Source organism: Pteropus vampyrus, unplaced genomic scaffold (genome assembly GCF_000151845.1).
Source record: "Pteropus vampyrus isolate Shadow unplaced genomic scaffold, Pvam_2.0 Scaffold363, whole genome shotgun sequence".
NCBI classification, from domain to species: Eukaryota; Metazoa; Chordata; class Mammalia; order Chiroptera; family Pteropodidae; genus Pteropus; species Pteropus vampyrus.
In genome coordinates this window covers 1,178,329-1,198,472 of record NW_011889144.1, presented here as the reverse complement: position 1 = coordinate 1,198,472, position 20,144 = coordinate 1,178,329, and the positions used below count along the sequence as shown (strand labels likewise).

The window sequence follows — 20,144 nt, the reverse complement described above, 5'->3', positions numbered from 1 at the left end:
TTCCTGCCTTGTAGTCTGAACTAGTAACTTCCACACCCTATTCTGAATCTTTCCTATAAATGTACAACATATGACTTCTGTGTCTGGCTTCTTTCACTTAGCATAGTGTCTTTAAGATTCATTCGTGTTGTAGCATGTATCAGTACTCCATCCTTTTTAATTGCATTTTTCTATTGTATTTTTATCCATTCATCAGCTGGGTTGTTTCCACTTTTTGACTATTATAAATAATACTGCTATGGACATTTGTGTATAAATTTTGTATGAATGTTTTTGTTTTTCTATACATTTAGGAATAAAACTGGTATGTTGGAGAAACATGTGGTAACTCAATGTTTAACATTTTGAGAAACTACCAAATTGTTTTCCACCATGGCTGCCCCATTTGATATTACCACCAGCAATGCATGAGGGGTCCAATTTCCCCACATTCTCACTAATGCTTTTTATTGCTTGCCTTATTTATTAGTCATCGTGGTGTATGTTAAGTGGTACTGCATTGTGGTTTTGACTTGTATTTCCAGGATGACTAACAATATCGAGCAGCTTTTCATGTGTTTACAGATTCATTGCTTCCTGACAATTTATGTTCTAGCCTTTGGTTCTGCAAGGTGAGAAACTCAATCACGTTTTTCATTCCAACAGTTCACAGAGTGCCTACCATAGCTGAGGTACTATGACAGGTCATGAGCCAAGGGGCAGATAATTTTCAGAGGTACCCAGAGCTCAGGAGCAGTCTTGGGGAATTAACTGTAGTAGCTGAGTCCCCTCAAGACTGAGTTCATAAATTACAGTGACAATTTACTGATTTGTATTAAGAATTCCTGCCACAGCATCTAGTGATTTCAACTAACAGGAGAACAGATCCAATACTGAGAGGTTAAAGTCCTGGGGGAACTAAAACCTGTCCTTGGGGCAGAGTCTGCAGAATGACCTGGCTATATTTTCAGCATGAGGTTTCATGTGGCTCAGTAATGGGGCAAGTCACAAAGTATAGCACAGACAGTAATACACTGCTTCTCTCAAGCACACATTTCATCTGTACTGCCATCCACTATGCTCTGACTGAAGGTAGGTAGGACATGTGGGCTTTGAGACTGGAAAGGGCGCTCAGAGTCTAGCCCTAAGACTGGTGTGACTTGCTTCTACTCGGTCTCCAACTTCTTTCTTTGAAAATTATTTTTTGTTCTGTGATATCTGAATCACCCAATACTGTAGAAGCCACCTCAGTCAGTGCTCCTCACAATCCTCCTAACACATCCATACCTGAGCCTGGAGGTGAACCACCTTTACCCATGACTCCTTTGCTTAAATGATCTACACATACTTCTACGCAATGTATTTTTAAATATTGGGGGGATGGTTTTAAAATATAGCATATATACGAAAGTGTAGAAGTATGTATGGGAGTAGAGAAAAGAACCACTGTATTCACTGTCCCAGCAGCACCCGTTTACCAGGCCTTACCTCCATCCTGAAGCCTGTGTTTGCAATTTCCTTGCTTTCCTACATGATTTATATATATATCTGTAATTAGTACACTGCCTAGCTTGTCCTGTTTTTGAACTTTATACATATAAATGAAATAATGGTATATGGAAAATATCATTAATAGAAAAAAAATGTAGCAGACACTCAATGAAGACTTTTCCTACCCTGACTTGACTTACTGGGAAGATATGACATGCTTGTCATTTCCTCCTTGGCTTTTAAAACTCTGTTCTCTCCCTGCTCTAGTTGCCTGGTACCTCCCGCCTGCCCGCTTCCAGCCTCTGTGGCCCTCCAACTCCCCAGCTGAACATAAGCATCCCCACATAACTGAGCAACCCTGTCCTGGTTTCAGCTAGACTGTCACTTCTCTGCAGATCTGAGATTTCCCACCAACGTCTCAAACTCAATATATCAAAAGGTGATTTCGTCCTTTCTCTCAAGATCCCCTTATTGTCTGTATTCTCAAACTGTCAGAATCCTGTCCCTTTCTTTCATCCTACCTGCCCCCTTCTCCACCAATGAGTCAATAAGTTTTGCACATTTTATCACTTTAGTCTCTCTTAAAAACATCCATTTATTTTCTATTTATCTAGTTCCCATTTCTTTTCTCTCTCATCTATAGAAACATTTTTATTCTTCTCTCCTTTCACTTGAATAAAAATTATGTGCTCACAGACATTCAGAAAATTTTCCCTTTTACTTCTCCCTAGCTATTCACCCAACTTTAGGTTTAGAGAAAAATAAATTATATGAGAGAAAATAAGTGACTGGGTATAAATAAAAATTACAGCTATATTAGAGGTCTAACAAAAAGCTTACAATCAGAATCGCCTAATATTCAATTATATACCATTAACATAAAAAAAATTCCTTGTCTCAAAACCCAAAGATGCCAAGTACTCAGCCTAAATTATTCCTTTTGGACAATAACTCATGGGCACTTAGGAAATGTATCTTTTAAGTGAATATTCACAAATAATATAAGCAAAATGTGTTAAGAGCAAAAATAGTCTCAGATAGTAATGCGTGAGTCTACAATGATACCATTTATTTCAATAACCAGCCAGGAAAAGGTTTCAGCTATGATCAAATTGCAAAAAACTAAATAAATGAACAGTACTTACTGTGTGCTGTGGTCTAAATATGTGATTACTCGGTCTCCTTCTTCCTCTAAACGTTTACTTACATGGTTAAGATATTCCGGAACCTTCCAACAAAACATTTAAACATGTCAGTAACAAAAAGATTCTTGATTTTACTCAAGACAATGAAATATTGTTTTCCTTATAAAACTGTATTTTAACAAGCAGAATATATTAACACAGATTAATGGGGATAGGGGAGTAAGGTGGGAAGTGTATGCAGGGTGAGAGGATACACAGAAGAAAGTTTTCTTAAACTCAATTCTAGAGATTAAAATTAATCCCTAGAATTAGGGCCAAAGCAGCACTGCATTGCTGTGCCCTGTTCACAATGATGTCCCAGGGTTGACGTCACAGGTCCCTCCGTCACTGAGGCCCACGGACAGGTGAGCAATAGCAACTAGGTCAGAGGTTACAGAGCCTAATGGTACCTCATGGCTCAACACACAAAGGGTTCAGCAAAAGCTAATCAGTAGGCTGGCTGTTCATTTGAGGTCATCAAACAGTGTTGCAAAACATCTCAAAATGCACTTCACATTTCCAGGGGAAAAGGATGTCCCTGCTGTCATCTGACAAAAGAGCCAAGGCCCCATAACATGGGTCTTCAAGGTTCTGATCTAGCGGCAGCAGCCAGGCCTAGTACCTGACATGAAACTCTCTTTAAAACTAGGATGAAAGAACCAATGGTTAGGTGTATCCTATGCAGTAACAAGGGACATTTGGGTGATAGTCCCATGGGGCTTCCTTCAGGACTGTATAAAACTGGTTGTCAAGTTTTTTGGGTTCATATTACTATTTTTTTCACATGGCTTTTCTGGGTAATTTTTTCAATGCCTCAGGTAAAAATTTTTCACGTCTTAGATTTACCTTTTATATTTTAGATTTACCTTTATCCTATTGCATCAACTTGAGTTCCTTTATGTATTTCAGAAGCTATCTTACTGGCTTTCTTATTTGTGGAGAGGGCAAAAAAAGTTTCTAAGTTAAGGAAAAGAAATTATATCCTTACTATAATAAGAATGAAGCTCTTTACTAGGGATTTCAGCTAGATTGTAGCCTTCAAAAGACTTTCAATAAAATGTTTGCATGTGTGAAAAGACAAACATTTAGAAATTACACTTAGATGCATATCTATAAAAATGAAATAAGGCAATTCAGAAACATTTCATAGTCTCACCTCTCTTTCTTGCATTAATCTTTGGCCTTCTGCAGCATATAAACAATTAGTTTCTTCCAAAAACTGCAGTTCAAACGAATCTTTATATACCTAAGAAATAAACAGAGTTACTGATAGATTACAGTAAAAAAACACCTACTTTTTGAAGTGCTGGTGTAGTCCAAATTTTGAGGGAGCATGGCTGTAGTGACTTGCACTAATAAGCTGCTTGTACCTGCCATTCCACTGCTGAGGCCTCAGCAGGCTGGCTCAGCCAACTCCAGCGTGGCTGACCCTGGAGGCTAAGCTGACCTCTGGTCAGTTGATTCCTGGCTGGCTGAACTCTACTCAGCTAACCAAAGCAGCCCAGACCACTTCACTGCTCTTCTCTGTGAGTGCTGCCATGCCCTTGCCCTTTTTCTCAGGAATGCTAGGTCCATGTTGTGAGGGTTCTTTTCTTTTGTGGACTCTGGTGTGGTGTTAGCCTGAGTCGTTTCCCTTCCAAAGGTTGAAAAACTTCCATATTTTCAACAAATATTTCTATGATTTCATTTTTTGCACTTAAATCTTTGATACATCCATTTATTTTGGTGTAAGTAGTTAAGCAGAGATCCAAGTTTTTTTTTCTTATAAGCTACTAAAAGTTATTGGTACATTTAGAACAATAAGGTATCTACCTGAAGATCAGAGAGCATACTCAGCAGACTCCGCAACAAGCTTCGGTCAACCGCTTCACCACTTCTCTCTCGTTCAATCAATAGCAGAATTCCATCAATAGTTTTACTCTGAACCATTTTATCACTAATAATATGGTTCCTAAATAGTTCTAATCCCATATCCCTGTATAAACAGTAAAAAACAAAACTATATTTTAGTTTCACTTTTTGGAAGTTTTAGGGGAAGCTCCAGCTACATTGTATCATCCCAAATTTATTCATTTGCTAATTCTCTAAATCCAGGTATCAAGAATTATTACTATTATTATTACTTTAATTTTCAGTTTTGGTCAGCCTAGTATACCTTTTATTTCCTTCCTTATCAAGGCTATTTTCTTGGAGTAGGTCAGGCAATTGTCACAAGAGGAGTGCTGAGATGTTACTAGGTCAGGTGTGTCATTGAAAAGCACATGAATAGAAATTCAGCTGTTACTATCCACAAAATACATGTAAGAACAGACTCCGTGCTCTGCCAAAACACCACTCCAGGTTCCCTAGGTGCCAAATACTGAGATAGGGGGACAAAACTCAGATGCCTAGGCCAAGCCGGGTCTCGTGAACAGGCAGCTCAGGGGCAGTGGTGGTGGTAGTGGTGACTAATGGTGGTGAGCAGTAGCAAAGGTTAGTAGTAATGGTGGTAGGTGGCGGTGAGTGGTGGTAATGGTGATCAGAAATGGTGGTGGTGATCAGTGGTGGTGAGTGGTGGTAGTAGTAGCTGAATAGTGAGCAGTGGTAGTGGTGAAGATGGAGGTGGTGAGCAGTGAGTGGTGGCGGCGGCGGTGGTGGTGGTGGCAGAGAGTGGTAGTGAGCAGTAGTGGTATAAGAATGGTGGCAGTGGTGTTAAGTGGTATTAACAGCGAGTGGCAGTTATGGTCAGCATTGTGTATGCTGGTGAGCATAGGTTCTAGGAAGCCTTCTCTGTGTTGGAGAACCTTTTCCTGTACCGTGCCCCGCAATCACAATGGCTCTTTCCCATTCCCTGGAGAAGGAGTGGGTTGCAATCTTCAGTGTACTTTAGCTGACCACTGAAGACAGAGCAGTAAAGTTGAGTGGTCAGCACGTGGGCTCAAGCCAGCCACCTGGGCTTGAATCCTGGCCCTACCACACACTTGCTTGCTGTGACTTTAAGGCAAGGAGTTTAATTTCTCTGTGCATGTCCTTTTATAACACTCAATGGGGATCACATGTATTGTTTTATGCCTCTGAAATACTTCACATACGGCCAGGCAGGAAGTGTCTGGGCATGCTGCTATCCTGTTTCCAGAATGGGCTTCCTTTTCTCTACGGCTTCTTTCTAACTATCTAACCACTCCTGCTCATTCTGCAAAGCTTGGGTCAAGGCTTACTTCTCCTTCCTTGTCCTTCCCTGTGCGTTTCTCACATACCCTCGCCATGATTCTTTTCATACTGCACAATTATGCTCAGTTTTTTTGCCTGTTGCAGTGGACTAAGTGTGGTATAGTTTACTTTAGGTTATAAGCAATGTTCAGATAGGTTGTATGACATGGCTACATTACAAACCACATTTACAAGTTAAGAGTTCAGGCTAGGTAGCCCAACGACACAGGTATAACAAGTTATTTGAACTCTCTGTGCCTTGGTTTCTCCAATTATAAAATGGGGACAATAACAGTTATCCCTTATAGAACTGTTCTAAGGATTAAGTAAATTAGTAGGTGACAAAGCACTTAGAACAAGGCTTTGCACACAGCAGGAGCTTTATGATTTGCTGTGATCAGTTTTACCTTATCATTTCTCTGAATAAAAGCTATCTTTTCTGTGCAGTGCCTGCCTTATTGCAGACATCTGTGGGTCTCTAGTATGAGATGTGCAGGAATCAGAGGATCAGAGAGGTACGAGGGACAAAGAGGGAAAGTAGTATTATGGAAGGGGAGAATTTCAATAAAGAGAGTATGTCCAAAGCTGCACAATTTATATAAAATAAAGACAAAAATGTTACTGGAATCTGGTAACCAGGAGATCACCAATATCTTAGGCAAGAGTAGTTTCTATGTGGTGAAAGGAGAAATCACATTGCTTTAGGTTAGTGTGAAAAGATGGACAAAAAGTTGGAAAAGAAAGCAACTTTTTAAAGAACTCAGGTTTAAAGGTAATGAGAGTGTACATCACTTCTAAATGAGAGAATAAACTTCTATATCAACAAAAGAAGAAGCCGAGGATGAGAATAAAGATAGGCTTTTTGTTCAAGTCAGGCATGGCTCTTTAGAGGCAGCAGTACAAAGACTTAGCATAGTGGGGCAGAGAGGTGAAGGGCATCAGCAAAGGCTATTAGAAGTCAGTGACTAGGGACCCAGAGTAATATGGGGGAGGAGAACCTAATTTATACTGTCTCTAAAAGGTGATGTGTGACAAGCAGATTGAAATGACAGACCTCAATATCCTGAATGAAACTAGGCCCCTGTGTCCTTTGATGGTCAGCAGGATGGGGAAGCATGTGAGGATGCTTCAAGACCTCAAGGGTCATGACCTCACCAGCAGTCAGTCTTTCTCAGAGTTTCGCCAGACCACTGAAAGGAGCCATTCCAGGCTCAAACTCTAGCCGCCAGAGAGACTAACTGAGTCTCTCAGACTTTCCCTCATAGCAGAGGTGAGCAGTGTGCCACTGGCTCCAGATGGTACTGAAGTCCAGAGCCCAGTTACAGAAACATGGCTTCACACAGTACTTCTGTGCTTGCCTTCTGCCTCCACTGTTGACACTCACTGCAAGCTGGAGAATGTGCCAGAACTTGCTCCTCCTGACTCAGCCTGCCCTAGCTCCACCCTGTCACCTTCACAGGTGATGGAGACACTCCAGGATTAAGATCCACTGGATGTGTGCATAAGTGATTTTGGCTCACATAAAGGACAGACGAATGACCACATACACGTCATAAAATTAACCGGTGGAAGACACGAGTAAAACATGTGGTTTTACTTATAGCAGCAGATACAGCTGTCCGGCCTAGGAGACTCACCATATAGAAGGAAGCATGGAATTCTGAAGTACATAAGTACGATCCAAAAACAGGAAAATGCTTCTGATCATGATCTGGAAATTAGAAAAAAATTTATTTATGTATCTTACTAAGAAAATATTCCAAGATTAGGCCTTTCGAACTATAACTGTGCTAAGTTTCTCAAATCTAACAATAATTGTTTCCTAATGAAAAGATGTTCCCCACCAAGACAGACCGTTATGATTTATTTTTTCCCTCTAAATGTAATTAAAGTTCCTCTTGGTGTTTGTCTTTCATCTCTTTTATCCAGAAAATCTATAACTGTAGGGATTTAAAAGTACTTAGCTTAAAGCAGGGATCTCCAATCTTTTTGGCATCAGGGACCAGTGCTCCTATGAAAATCTAATGCCCGATGATCTAAGGTAGAGCTGAAGTGGTGATGCTAGTGCTGGAAAGAGGCCGCAAATACAGATGAAACTTTGCTCGCTCGCCTGCCGCTTACCTCATGCTGTGCAGCCCAGTTCCTAACACGCCAAGGACCAGTATCGGTCTGCAGCCTGGTGGTTGGGGACTTCTGGAAAGGATTCCTTTGAAATCTGGTCATTTCCTGACCGATGTAGTAAATCTAGATGCTTTAAGCTTTTTAAACAATTAGCTCTTGTTACATTAAAACGAGGCTCTTGCCCAGGTATATGTATTGCATACTACTTTGCAAGCAGAGCGAGAAGAATGCAGGATAATCAGCCACATTCCTTCGCCATGCTAACATGCATGCTGGAACCCTGTAATTCTCCTACCATAGAACTTACCAGACTCTGATGGAGAAGTTTTCTTACACACATAAACAAAACTTTCCCAAGAGACATTCATCTATTTCTACCATCTACCAGGTGCCTGGCCCAGAACAGAGATACAGTCATTATCTCCTACTTCATGTAAGAAACAAAAGAATTCAACTTACTTAGGAAAGCTACTGATACTATCTTTTTTCTTACTTACATAATTAATAGCGAGGTCACACTAAAAACGTATACATAAAATCAAACTAGAATCAATACATTTAAAAATCTAAGACTTTGGGTTGTCTAGCTATAAGAAAGTTTTGGAATTCAGGCTTGATCATCAGTCATAAGCTAGGATTAAGGAAAAACTTAGAAACCCATTCAGGTATTATGGGTACTGTCAGCTATCATTTGACAGGTTGGTTTGAAGGCCAAGTTAGCCTCATTATAGAAGAGCAGAGCTCATGGAAGACCAGAGTTCACCCTGATAGCTTTTATCTACTCTGCTGCCTAACTACATGGGAACTAAATGGCAGCATTTGACCCAAAGCAGAATCCCAAACACAATTTCCCTATCTCAGCTCACAATCTGTTCCACACCATCCCTAGGTGGGTGAGGAAAGATATATGAGGTCTGGCTTTGATTTTAAAAAAATAATAATAAAAAAAGCTAGATTCAAAGAGCGCATATACTCCTAGCTACTCGTATCTCCTTTCTAACTAAATCAGAGAATGAATAAGACCAAAGAGGAAGAGGAAGTGAGATTAGACATAAAAAAAGCAGTACCGATTAAGATTCAGGGATAGTGCACCACATATAAAAGCAGCATTAATAAAACGAGTCAATATACTTACCATTTGTCTGCAATGATCTTGCCAGCACGTGTTAATCTTCTTTAAAAATAAAACACTATCTAGTGAGTCTGTGCAGACCTGCTAAGGAAAACTTTAGAAATCTTGGCCAATTTATTGTAATTTTAACCCTTAATTTTAGCTCTTCACCACAGACTACTACGTATCAGTTAGTAATCAGAATACCGCAAGACTAGAAGTTCAAAAATTATAAATGTAGTTTCTCTTATCTCCACGTCTCATTACCTAGTTGTAATTATCCCTGCCTGCATGCTCGTCTTTCATCTCTTACTGCCCCCTTTCCAGTTTCCTCTCTTTCTTGTAGCACTTCACTGCCAGGTTACTTTCAGAGCCTTGCCAGCTGAAACTAACAACCAGGCCATAGGCTCCATGGTCCTGGGTTCCTGAACCAAAGGCCCTACACCAAAAAGAACAGATCTTGACCTAATCCTATACCTGAGTTCCTGGAGACACTGTCCTGGTGGTAAGGCCAATTACTAACAGCACCAGTAGACTGGTGGCTGCAGGAAAATGGCTAAGGTTCAACTTTAACTTCTAGTCTCAATGAAAACTGACATCAAGGCTCATTCACTCACCAAATTAGGAAAACTTTCAGATTGACTCTTAGAATGTTTTTAAAGAAACACTCAAAATGCTGTTTATAGGGGGAAAAAACTGAATATAGGCTCCTAGAGCAAAGCAGGGCCAAGTGCCTTCACAGGTTTTTCCAAAGCTGAATAGTCATAAATGTTTACATACTACTTTATGGTTTACAAAGCGCTTTTCATATCTGTGCTCATTTAATCTTCTCTACCACACAACACAGACATTATTCCCTTTGTACAGATGAACAAAATAGTTTGCTGAAGTGAAAAGACATGGATTTCCTGGGCTTCAGTCTTGCTCTACCAGCTCTATGACACTGGACAAATAAACTTCCCTAGGCCTCAGTCCCTCCGTGTGAGCAGAACACACCCCTCTGAGCTTTGTGAGGTTATATATAAAATGATTAGTATGTAGAGAGGAGAAAAAACACACCAGCCAGTGTGTGATGTGTAAAATCAGATAGGTGTTGGGAAGTCTTCAGTTGGCAGGGAGGTTTGACAGAGGGAGATGTAGCCAGTGGAAGGCAGGATACCAGTCAGGACTTTGAGAAGGGAAAAGAAGGAGCGCAGTGGAGGGACTCACAGGCACATTTGTATCTTTGACATACTACTTAGGGTAGTTGACCACAACCACAGTGGTCCTGGCCAAACATCTTATTTCCTATTGAGGCATTGCTAATAAATTAAAAATAGTGAGTCATAGCAAAGACCTAATAGTTCAATGATTTACAAATTATTCTAGAAGAACTCTTTTACAATTGCTCAAAATATAATGGCCCACTGTATTTGAAATTTATATGGGACAGTCTGAAAAAGACAAAGAATCAGTCACAATCATATTTAGACAGGTGCGACCATGGCAGCAACCTGGCAGCTCTGGCACCCAGTGCTGGACATGAGGCATTTGCCTTGTGATGGATACCCTGGTAGGTCTCCATGAACAGTCACATAGTCTGCAAGGCTGCACAGTGTTAAACCCACACCAGTCAATCTGACAGCATCAGGTGGCTCAGGTGCTGCAGCTAAGCAATGCAGAGTTCTACCTGGTACAGGGTTTCATTAGGATGGAAAGATACTTTTCTTTAAAGAACTGGGTAAAATCAATATACATTTTTAACTTTCTGTCATTTCCTGTGGGAAAAACTATGAAATGGTAAGCTAATACCAAACAGTGTGGCATCTACTGATCTCCAGCATTCTAAATATCAAAACCAGTTCCAGACCCTAAGCTATAAATATAGCCACAAAGTCTCACATGAATACTCTCAGGATCTAAGACATAGAAACATGTTGAGAGCTTGTCAACAGTTTATTCTTCAGATAGGTTCTCCAATAACCATCCTTCTTCTCATTTCAGAGAAGAGCCCATTCTAGTTAAAGGATTTACACAGTCTCCTCAAGTGAGTTAGGTAAGTTTTCAAACATCAAACAACAAAAATCCAGGGGTAAAATGCTCATAATATACCACGGAAAAAACTACATATATGTGTGATCGCATTGATGAAAAAAAAGAAAGAAAAAAACATAAAGACAGTGCTTACACTGGAGTTGAAAACGTCTTATTTTTGCCCACATTTTCTAAACTGAGTTACCAAGCTTTTCTAATTCCAGCAAGAAAGAGTTGCCCATGCAGCAGTGGGGAGAGCAGGAGATAATGATACCATAACAGACCAGTAGTGGTTACTCACCACTTGACACCCTTCACCTACATTAGGTCCCCTTGTTATAATAGCTAAGAATAACATTTTATTTTCTAGTATTTATTAAAGTTCATATTTTGGACTACTTAATTACTGCCTCCCTCATTAGTCTACAATGCCCATGGCAGCAGAAACTATGTCACATGCATCTCTGAATCCTAGCACTAACCCAGGGCCACTCACCTGCTATGTGGTTTTAGGCTCTTTGACTGAGGGTACCTATAACGTGGAGTGCTGTGCAAATGTGCAAAGCTAGCCTATTGCCGGCAAGTGCTCCATGCGTCCTAACTGCACATCAGTCATGTGAGTATGGGCAGAGGGCCTCTGTATAGAAGCTCAAAGCCTGCTGGCATCAGCATAGATTATGAAGACTGGCTTAGAGGTAATGGTGCAGCTTCATGAACTCCTTAACAGCAAAGGCTTCTTTATTTCCTTATGCATCCTTCTGTTTGGAGGAATGCACAGTTTTTGTGTGTGATCGACCACTGATGCCCCAGACGAACCAGCAGTTCTAACCAGCATAGCTAACCAAAGCTGCACAGCTGTAAAACTGAATCAGAGGAAGGAAAAAGTGAGTTTTGTCTATAGTTATTTACAAGTTTAGATTCTGAGGACAGTTTGCTATTTTGAAGAATTCATGAATCAAGCCTAGGTACATAGTACATACTTCTACACTGTGTGGTGGCTGGTTCACCAGTTCCCCCTTACTAGTGCCTGTCTTGGAGAGAAGACTTGGGAATCTGATGACTTCCAGCAAGCCTGGATGTCAGGCCACTTTTCAAATGCCAATATCCTGGATATGGATTCCTGAACCCAGACATCATGATTCCTGACCTGTGACACTGAGGTACATGGGGCATCTGAATGTGTCTTCAGAGGATGCCTCAGACATGGTACACGCTGGCCAGGTTCCAAAAGGCCAAAAGCGTGGTCACCATTATTCTGAATGACCTCACAATCTTTCAGACAGACCTTTGCCAGAAAATACTGTAGAGGTGTGTTTACAGATGTCAATACAACAGAACCAGAATTGACTTCACTGACCCATTTATGGAGAGAACTACAAATACTGTCCTAAACAAACACATGACACTGTGGACCTTGGTGGGCTTCATCATCATGGATAATCAAGAGCCTCGATGTCAGGCAACAGAACCGCGGTGGCTGCTAAGAAAGGTTTTAATAAGCTTTCAATGCTTCAGTTTCTCAAGATGAGGGTAATGGGAGAGAAAAAAATTCCTCCAGCTATAAGAAAACTTAGAAATGAGCATGCTCCAACTACCTAATTTCACAAATGAAGAAACAGGGGCCCAGAAAATTGCAGTCACAAGCAGACTGTCTGCAATTACAAGCCCACTTTCTAATTCTCACCCAATGAGACATGTGGGTGGCTATAATAGGAGGGGTCCTAGATGGAGGCCAGGTTGTAAAAGATTGTCTAGGATGCTAAAGAGCTCAGAGTTCCCCTGATCGACATCTAGTTATAGATGGCAAAATTCTAAGATTCCCCTGCCTATAACTTTCGCCCTTTGATTATAAGGGGGCTGTGAATATGATGGGTTTTATCATGTAAGACTGTCTTGGCAGACCAGAGAGGTGGATTTTCCTCTTGGCCCAGAAGAAGCAGATAACCATGTTGTCAGAGAAGGGACCTTGTGGCAAGAAATCAAGGGTGGTCTCTGGGTGCTGAGAGCGACCTCAGTCCTATAATTGATTTGAGGAAGGTGAATTTTACCAACACCTAAATGAGCCTAGAAGATGAGCCTGGCCTCAGGAAAGACCACAGGTCTGGCGATTCTGACCTGGGAGACCCTGCGCAGAGAACCCACTGAGCTAAGCTACTATTCTTGACCTATGCAACTGTGGGCTGAGAAATGAGTAGTAGCCAAGTTTGTGCTTATTTGTTATACATCATAGAAAAGTAATACAGATGGGTTTTTACAACAATAAAGAATAGGAATACTCAAAGTTTAAGACATTCTTCAGACCTTTTCCTAAATATTCCAACCAGACTCAATGAAAGGACACCGTTTTGCTTTAATCTGATTAGCAAATAGATATAAACAGTAAAATTCCACTTAAAGAAAATCTATTTTATTAGGTTGTATGAAACAAATGTAAGGTTTTGGTTCTGTAAATAAAAGGGAATTTAAAAAGCTATTGTTTTAATATTAAGGATATTCATTAGTTCTTTATCTTATTAATGTTCAGTTCCAAAATATTTAGATAATGAATAGAAACTTCATGAGACAATAAAAGGATATTCTCTAAACTGAAGAATTTGTGCTTGGACATGATCTTCACAAACCTGGCGTAGCTGCTTATAGAGTGTTGGGGAAACTTTGTGAGAACAGAGATTTTCGACAGCCTAAAAACAAAAGGAATAATGAATTATTCACTACAAATAACATTTAAAATATCTATTTGTATATATAGCTATAATCATAACCAAAGCACTTACATAATTATATGCAGCTATAATCATTTATGTGAAACACTTCTCCCCCCCATACTTAAGTAATCTACAAATAAACGATTACATATAAGTTTAGGGCAATTATTGTTCGAACAGTGGAATCTAGTAATAGTTTGGTAAAAATGGTACTTAGTGATAGTTAACATGGAACTCAGATTCAATGGCTCACCTATGATAGCCCCATGATACCTAGAAACCCAGGTGGTGTGCCTGCACCGTGTTTAAGTATCTCATGATACTCCTTTTCCTACTACAATAGTCTCTAAAACTGGCTGCATGACACAGTCACCCACAGACTTCAAAACAAGTTTGACCCCTACAGCCCTGTTTCTGGATTCATTAGTCCAAGGTGCGGGCCATAGGAATACGTATGAGTTTATTCTGATGATTATAATGTGAAACCAGGGTAAGAAATCACTGCTCCAGACCCTCAGTGACTACCTTCCAAACAGCTAGGAGAAAAACAGAAATTCCAGTTCCTTTCACTTTTATGGACAGTGCAATGATTCTGTCCATAATGAGCTGAAGGAAAAAAAACGTCTCATATGCCCAGGTGACAAAGGCCACGTCAAACTGTTTCTTACTTATTTTTCTTCAGGTTAAATGTACAATTTACTTAAATTTGTTTTAAATTAATGAAAAAACAAGTTTTTGAAGCAGAACTGTTTTTCTTAAAATATTTTTATCCACCTCAAAAAAAATGTATGTTTTTACCAGTTCTAATAAATTTTTTTAAAATCTCATGTATAAAACCAACATCTCATTCAATCCAAATATAAAATACTATAAACTGAAATGTAGTTTTTCTACTGACTTAGTTTTGAACTATTTAAAAAATATGTGAAATACAGAATAGAAACACTATAGAGTCGAAAATCAATATTATATTCCCAAGAGAAAAAAGTAACTTAAATTTTTACATTGTAGCAATAATTATAAGTATTAATAATTCCAATATTTAATATTATTATTGCTACATGTATCCTAAATTAAATAAAGACAGTAATTACTAACATATAAAACACGCACATTTACAAGGGTCAAAAATGAATGTGGAATGACAATAATTTAAAAATTATAAGCTGTTTTCTATTAAGTTTATTATAACAATAACATAAAAATACAACCTTTCCTCTACATATTCTTACTAGAGAAATAAAGGGTTCCTATCTGTGTTTTGTTTTTACATCCTTCAATTCTTTTCTCAAAGCCTTCATTCAATTCCATCACTTTGTAGTCATGTCTTTATAATTTAGTGAAAGATCCAGTATCCTTTCTTCTCTTAAAAACCCAGGATAACCTTCCTCTGATTAAAGCTGGCTTATGGCATATTGTCAATAGTGGAGCAATCCACAGAAGCAATTGCAGCAAGTTAGCCTAAATTTTTCCTTCAATTTCTCTGCATGCTTAGTCTGGATCTAATCTGTTTACGGGTGGGGGAAGGGGAAGCATACATTTGAAGAGGTGTGTGAGCCAGAGGAAAGATAATTAGAAGAAGTATATATTAGCCTCTAGTTATATCATCTTGGAAAAGTCATTTAAATTCTCTAAGCATATATTTCTACCTGCTTGCAACTACACTCTTACTTGAACCTTACATAAATACTGTGACTTTTGGTTACAAGTTTATAATTAAATATATTCTAAGTTTTTTTCCCAAGTTTGTTACTTCAGCACTAATGGAAGCCTTTCATAATCTTATAAAACTCATTAACACATTTTACTTATGAAATAAAAATGATATAAATTTAAGAGAAATATTACTTTAATATATATTAATTCCCCCATGTTTGGATTTAACCATCGATAACAAGATGTAACACCACGAAAGAAAGAAACAAACCAAAAAACCCAGGCTAAGCTCACAACAAAGGCTTTTGCTCCATTAGTTAATCGTTAAGAGAATTCCAAAAACAAAATTACTACAAAATAAGTTTTAATATTATCCATGTATAAAATGTATTTTCTTTGGTAAAAATCAGGATCAGCTTAGTGATACATGTCCTTCATAGAACATCTTATTAGAACCATTTTCTGAATGCTCTAATTTCTGAATCAGGAGTCAATGTCCTCAAAACAATCTTTTCCTAGTTGTGACACGTTGTCATTGTTGAATTTCATAACCACCTCTTTCTCGTTTATGTCCTGTTTGGCACATACTATTTAATGTGAAGCACACTGAGATTAATTGTTTTTAAAACTGGTAATTTGGAGACCTCTTAAAACAAGTAGCCAAACCCCGGGGTAACCCAGGCTTGCTGTTGGTGCTGTTATTTCTCCATGTCTTTTGCTGAGTCACTGCTGGTATTTTCATGTTACAGATACCTCATTACCTTAGAAGACAGAGGGCAGCCCTGCTCTCTACCCACACTGGCACGGACTCTGGCAAACTTTTCTGTACTGTTACAGGAGCAGTACAACACAGGAGTCCCCTTTCCCAAAACAAGTTTTGGAGATTTAGTTATATTTTGAGATTGAGAAATACCTTCTCTAGATGTATAATGTACTGAATTTGACTTGTACTGCATGCTTCATATTAGGGTGCTATTGTTGTTCATATTTTTAAGAGTCATCACAGAGAAAAGGAATTTAACTAATCCTAATTGGAAGTGGGGAAGCAGCAGCACTTGGGTTTTACTTGTATTAGAATAGAGACGTTTTTCTTGTATCAACTTAGCGAAGTGGGAAACCTATGCTTGTCTGACTTTTCCCCACATCACGGCTGCTCTCTAATCAGTAGGTCTGCTGGGCCACCACACCCGAGTTCTTCAGATGGTTACCCGTATTAGGGCAGACAAGTGTATTAAAGGAAAACAGTAAGCACATCCACATCAACTGCTTGTCTATTTGTAGAATCAAACCCTCACCGCCAAGTTCACTCATCACTGCTAAAACAAAATGCTTCCCCTTAAGTGCGGAATACCAAAACATGAAATTAAAGTGAGCTGTGGGGTAAAAAGAACTATAGTGAATTTATGAAATTAGGGTGCACCAATTCTGGAAGAATATGTTTTACGTAAAGATGTTTATAGGGCTAAAGCTGAGACTGGAGAGATAAAGGAGTGAAACATTTCACAGTGAGAAATCATAAAGGGAAAAAGCAGGCAAGTACTAAGACTTATTTATGTAAAGGAAGAGGGAAAATGAAAAACAATCCCCCCACTCCAGCCCTGGGTAAAACCACATCCCTGGATGACTATTATAAAGAAAGATATACTAGTTGGGGCACAAGGCAAAACTCACCATCTTTATTTCAAAGTTAAAAGGCCAGCACAGTGTTCTTAGAAACATTAGTAGCTCAGGATTGAACAATTTCCCCCATCAACAATAGTCCCTTGTTAAGCAATAAATAGTTGGGAAGATGGACTCCACTCAAAGGCAGGCCGATATAAATGGTGACCTGCTCACCACACAGGGAGAATATGCTAACAGGGCTCTATCCTTGCAGGTTCCTACCTCTAAGAAATGAGTGAACAATGTAAAAATTGAATCAGGACTCAAACTGAGTGAGAATAAATATTAGAGAAGTTTTCTAGGATGAGAGCTTTAAAGAAAACCAGTGACAGTCTTTTGGCTATATTTACCAACACTGACTGCATAATAGATTCCCAGTTCCAAATATTAAAAGTAAATCACCTAATACAAATGACTAATTTTACTGAGAGATGAAAGCTGTTGAATTATGAAATCCTTTCTATAAGGCCTAATACATTTTAGTTTGAATAGTCTCCTGTTTTTAAATAACTTACGGTGTCGAATTCACTGTTAATTAACCTGTTACTTTCTCAAATTGGTTCATCAAATAATATGTCTATTTGTCTACCATTTTCTGGGTTGTTTCACTTTTTCTAATCAGTTTTTGCCATCTTGTTAATTCATTCACTACCTAACTCTACTCCATTCTCCTTCACTAAATTATTACCAGGTAGGAGGATCTCATAGAGATATTACTCTATGGCTCAAGATAAATAGCATGGCTTTTCTCAGAACCTCTGTTTCTGTGCATCAAAACTAGTCTGAAATTAATGCTTAGCCTTCCTCTGAAAACTTTTCAAAAATGCAATCTTTAGTTTTTTGTTGTCTCATTAAGCTGACAAGTAGGACCAAAACAGACATAAGACACACAAATATACTTTCTTCAGCAAGTGTGATTACAAGTCTAACCTCAGATCTTTAAAAACAGACCAAAAAGATCTCTGCATTCAAAATACTCTCCTCCTCTCATTACAAGAAGAAAATGACTATGGGTAGTATGCGTCTTTGTTAACTTTATCACCATATTTTGAATCTCCTTTTTTTGCCAAACGAGAACAAAGTAACAAAAAAATAATAGGCAGGCTGTACCAGACACACTGTAATTGTTTTCTCTTTCTAGGCAGGCCTTCTAAAGTGTCTATATGGGGTAGAAGATGCCTTGACAGGCAGATAAGAAACCCTGATAGAGAGATACTAAACCCCTCTTTGAGGAAACTGATTAATATCAAAACATGAATTTCTCCATCAAATTATCCTGAAAACTTCCTTTAAAAAAAACTTTCAAACTTTGGTGAGAATTGTTACTTTCACATAAGAGTCTTTGGCAAAGTTTATACCACACTACCTTAGCAGAAACTTAAGACTTTATTTTGAAACACCAGGTCAAATATACTGTCTAGCTAACTTTATCGGAGATTAGGATAAAGTGAGTGGTCAATAATTTCACAGTGATATCACTTACTATTTCTATCCCATTTGCTTCCATAAGATCTGAGCACCTCACCGTAGAGATGAACTTTGACTCTGGTACTTCTCTGAGTCACCAGGAACCTGCCTGCCTGCCTGCCTGCCTGCCTGCCTGCCTGAGTACATGCTCCTCTATAAGCTGATCAACTGATTGCCACACAGGCCCTCCTGAGATGCCCCCTGGAATGTGTAATACCATTTAGGGGTAAGAATCTCTAGCCCTCAAGGTCTCAAGACATGCATGTGGACACTCAGGGCATCTGGAAACACTGTTTATGATAATATTTATGGTGACCATTATGAGACATATTGCTGGGTAAAAGGTATGGCAAAGTCATTCTGCTAAGAATGATGATGGGCAAGTGATACCAGAGAGTCGAATCTCTAGGAAAAGAGGAATAATAAGCCCTAGTTGTAAGATTTAGTATTTTATTAAATTAAAAATCTATGAGAGTTTAGGCACTGGTAGGACTGCTTCTGGTAAAGACATAATAAAGAAACTAGACAAATACTTCTAATTGAAATGTGCCCCCCCACCCCCTCCCCCCGCAACAAAACACACACAAAATATATGAAACAACGGTTTTCAAAGCAGTATACTCTGGGCTATGAAAGACAGTGATCTTTGGGAGATGGGAAACAAACAAGTCCCAACAGTTCTGGCTTCTGCATCCAGTTTCCAGGCTGTAGAGCAAGTGCCTGGAACTGAGGCTGGAGTCTACTAGATGAAGGTCCAGAGGGAAGAGATGCAGCCAGAGTAGAGCTTGTGCAAGGAGACTAGGGTCTTCCTACAGTATTCAGCAGAGCACTGACCAGCACAAAAGTGTGAGGAAATAACCACGGCCAGGAGGGAAAGAACCACCCAAAAACTTTAGAGATAACAGTGTCTGGTGCTCCCACAGGGCCTGGAATAGCACCTTCCCACCAGCCAGACTGGAAAACCACAGGACACTGGGTAGAGTATTCAGGAAGGTTTTGCCTCAGTAGTGGGGGCAATTAGCTCTAGACAAAACACTGCTCTAGTCTTGTGTAACAAATCTTAAAAGAAAAACTTTTAAAAGATCAAACTGTTTCCAAATAATTTAAGTCCAGAACAAATCTCAATAACATTTATAGGAATACAAGTCAAAATTCACAATGCCTGACATCCAATCAAAGATTATCAGAAGGAAAACAAAACTTGTAATGGGAAGAAAAATCAGTCCATTAAAAGCAACCCGAACTGTGAGATGGTCAGAGAAGGACAATAAAACAGCTATAATAACTGTTTCGTATGTTGAAAAGCTAAGTAGAAACAGGGAATCTAAAAAGTGATTCAAACTGAATACCCAAAGAGAAAAACAATTCATGGAATGAAAATTACACCAGATGGTATTAATGGCAGATTAGACATTGCAGAAGATTAGCGAACTTGAAGAAATGGATAACCTGAATAAGGCTATACTGCAGTTTAAAATCTTTCCACAAAGAAAGCCAAGATGGCTTCACAGGGGAATCAAACATTTAAGGAAAAAATGATACCAATTCTACACACTCTTCTGGAAA

General features: G+C 39.0%; 1 protein-coding gene across 1 annotated transcript in view; it reads right to left on the bottom strand.

The window, feature by feature from the left end:
• Window positions 1–20,144, bottom strand: part of CUL4A (cullin 4A) — a 50,965-nt gene that overhangs the window by 25,937 nt on the left and 4,884 nt on the right. The window contains exons 3-8 of the mRNA XM_011379519.2: window positions 13,666–13,769; window positions 9,100–9,169; window positions 7,481–7,554; window positions 4,467–4,629; window positions 3,811–3,900; window positions 2,616–2,698 (exon numbers count right to left, since the gene is read on the bottom strand). Of these exons, the coding sequence (XP_011377821.1) occupies window positions 2,616–2,698; window positions 3,811–3,900; window positions 4,467–4,629; window positions 7,481–7,554; window positions 9,100–9,169; window positions 13,666–13,769 (584 nt within the window). The remainder of the gene's footprint in view (window positions 1–2,615; window positions 2,699–3,810; window positions 3,901–4,466; window positions 4,630–7,480; window positions 7,555–9,099; window positions 9,170–13,665; window positions 13,770–20,144) is intronic.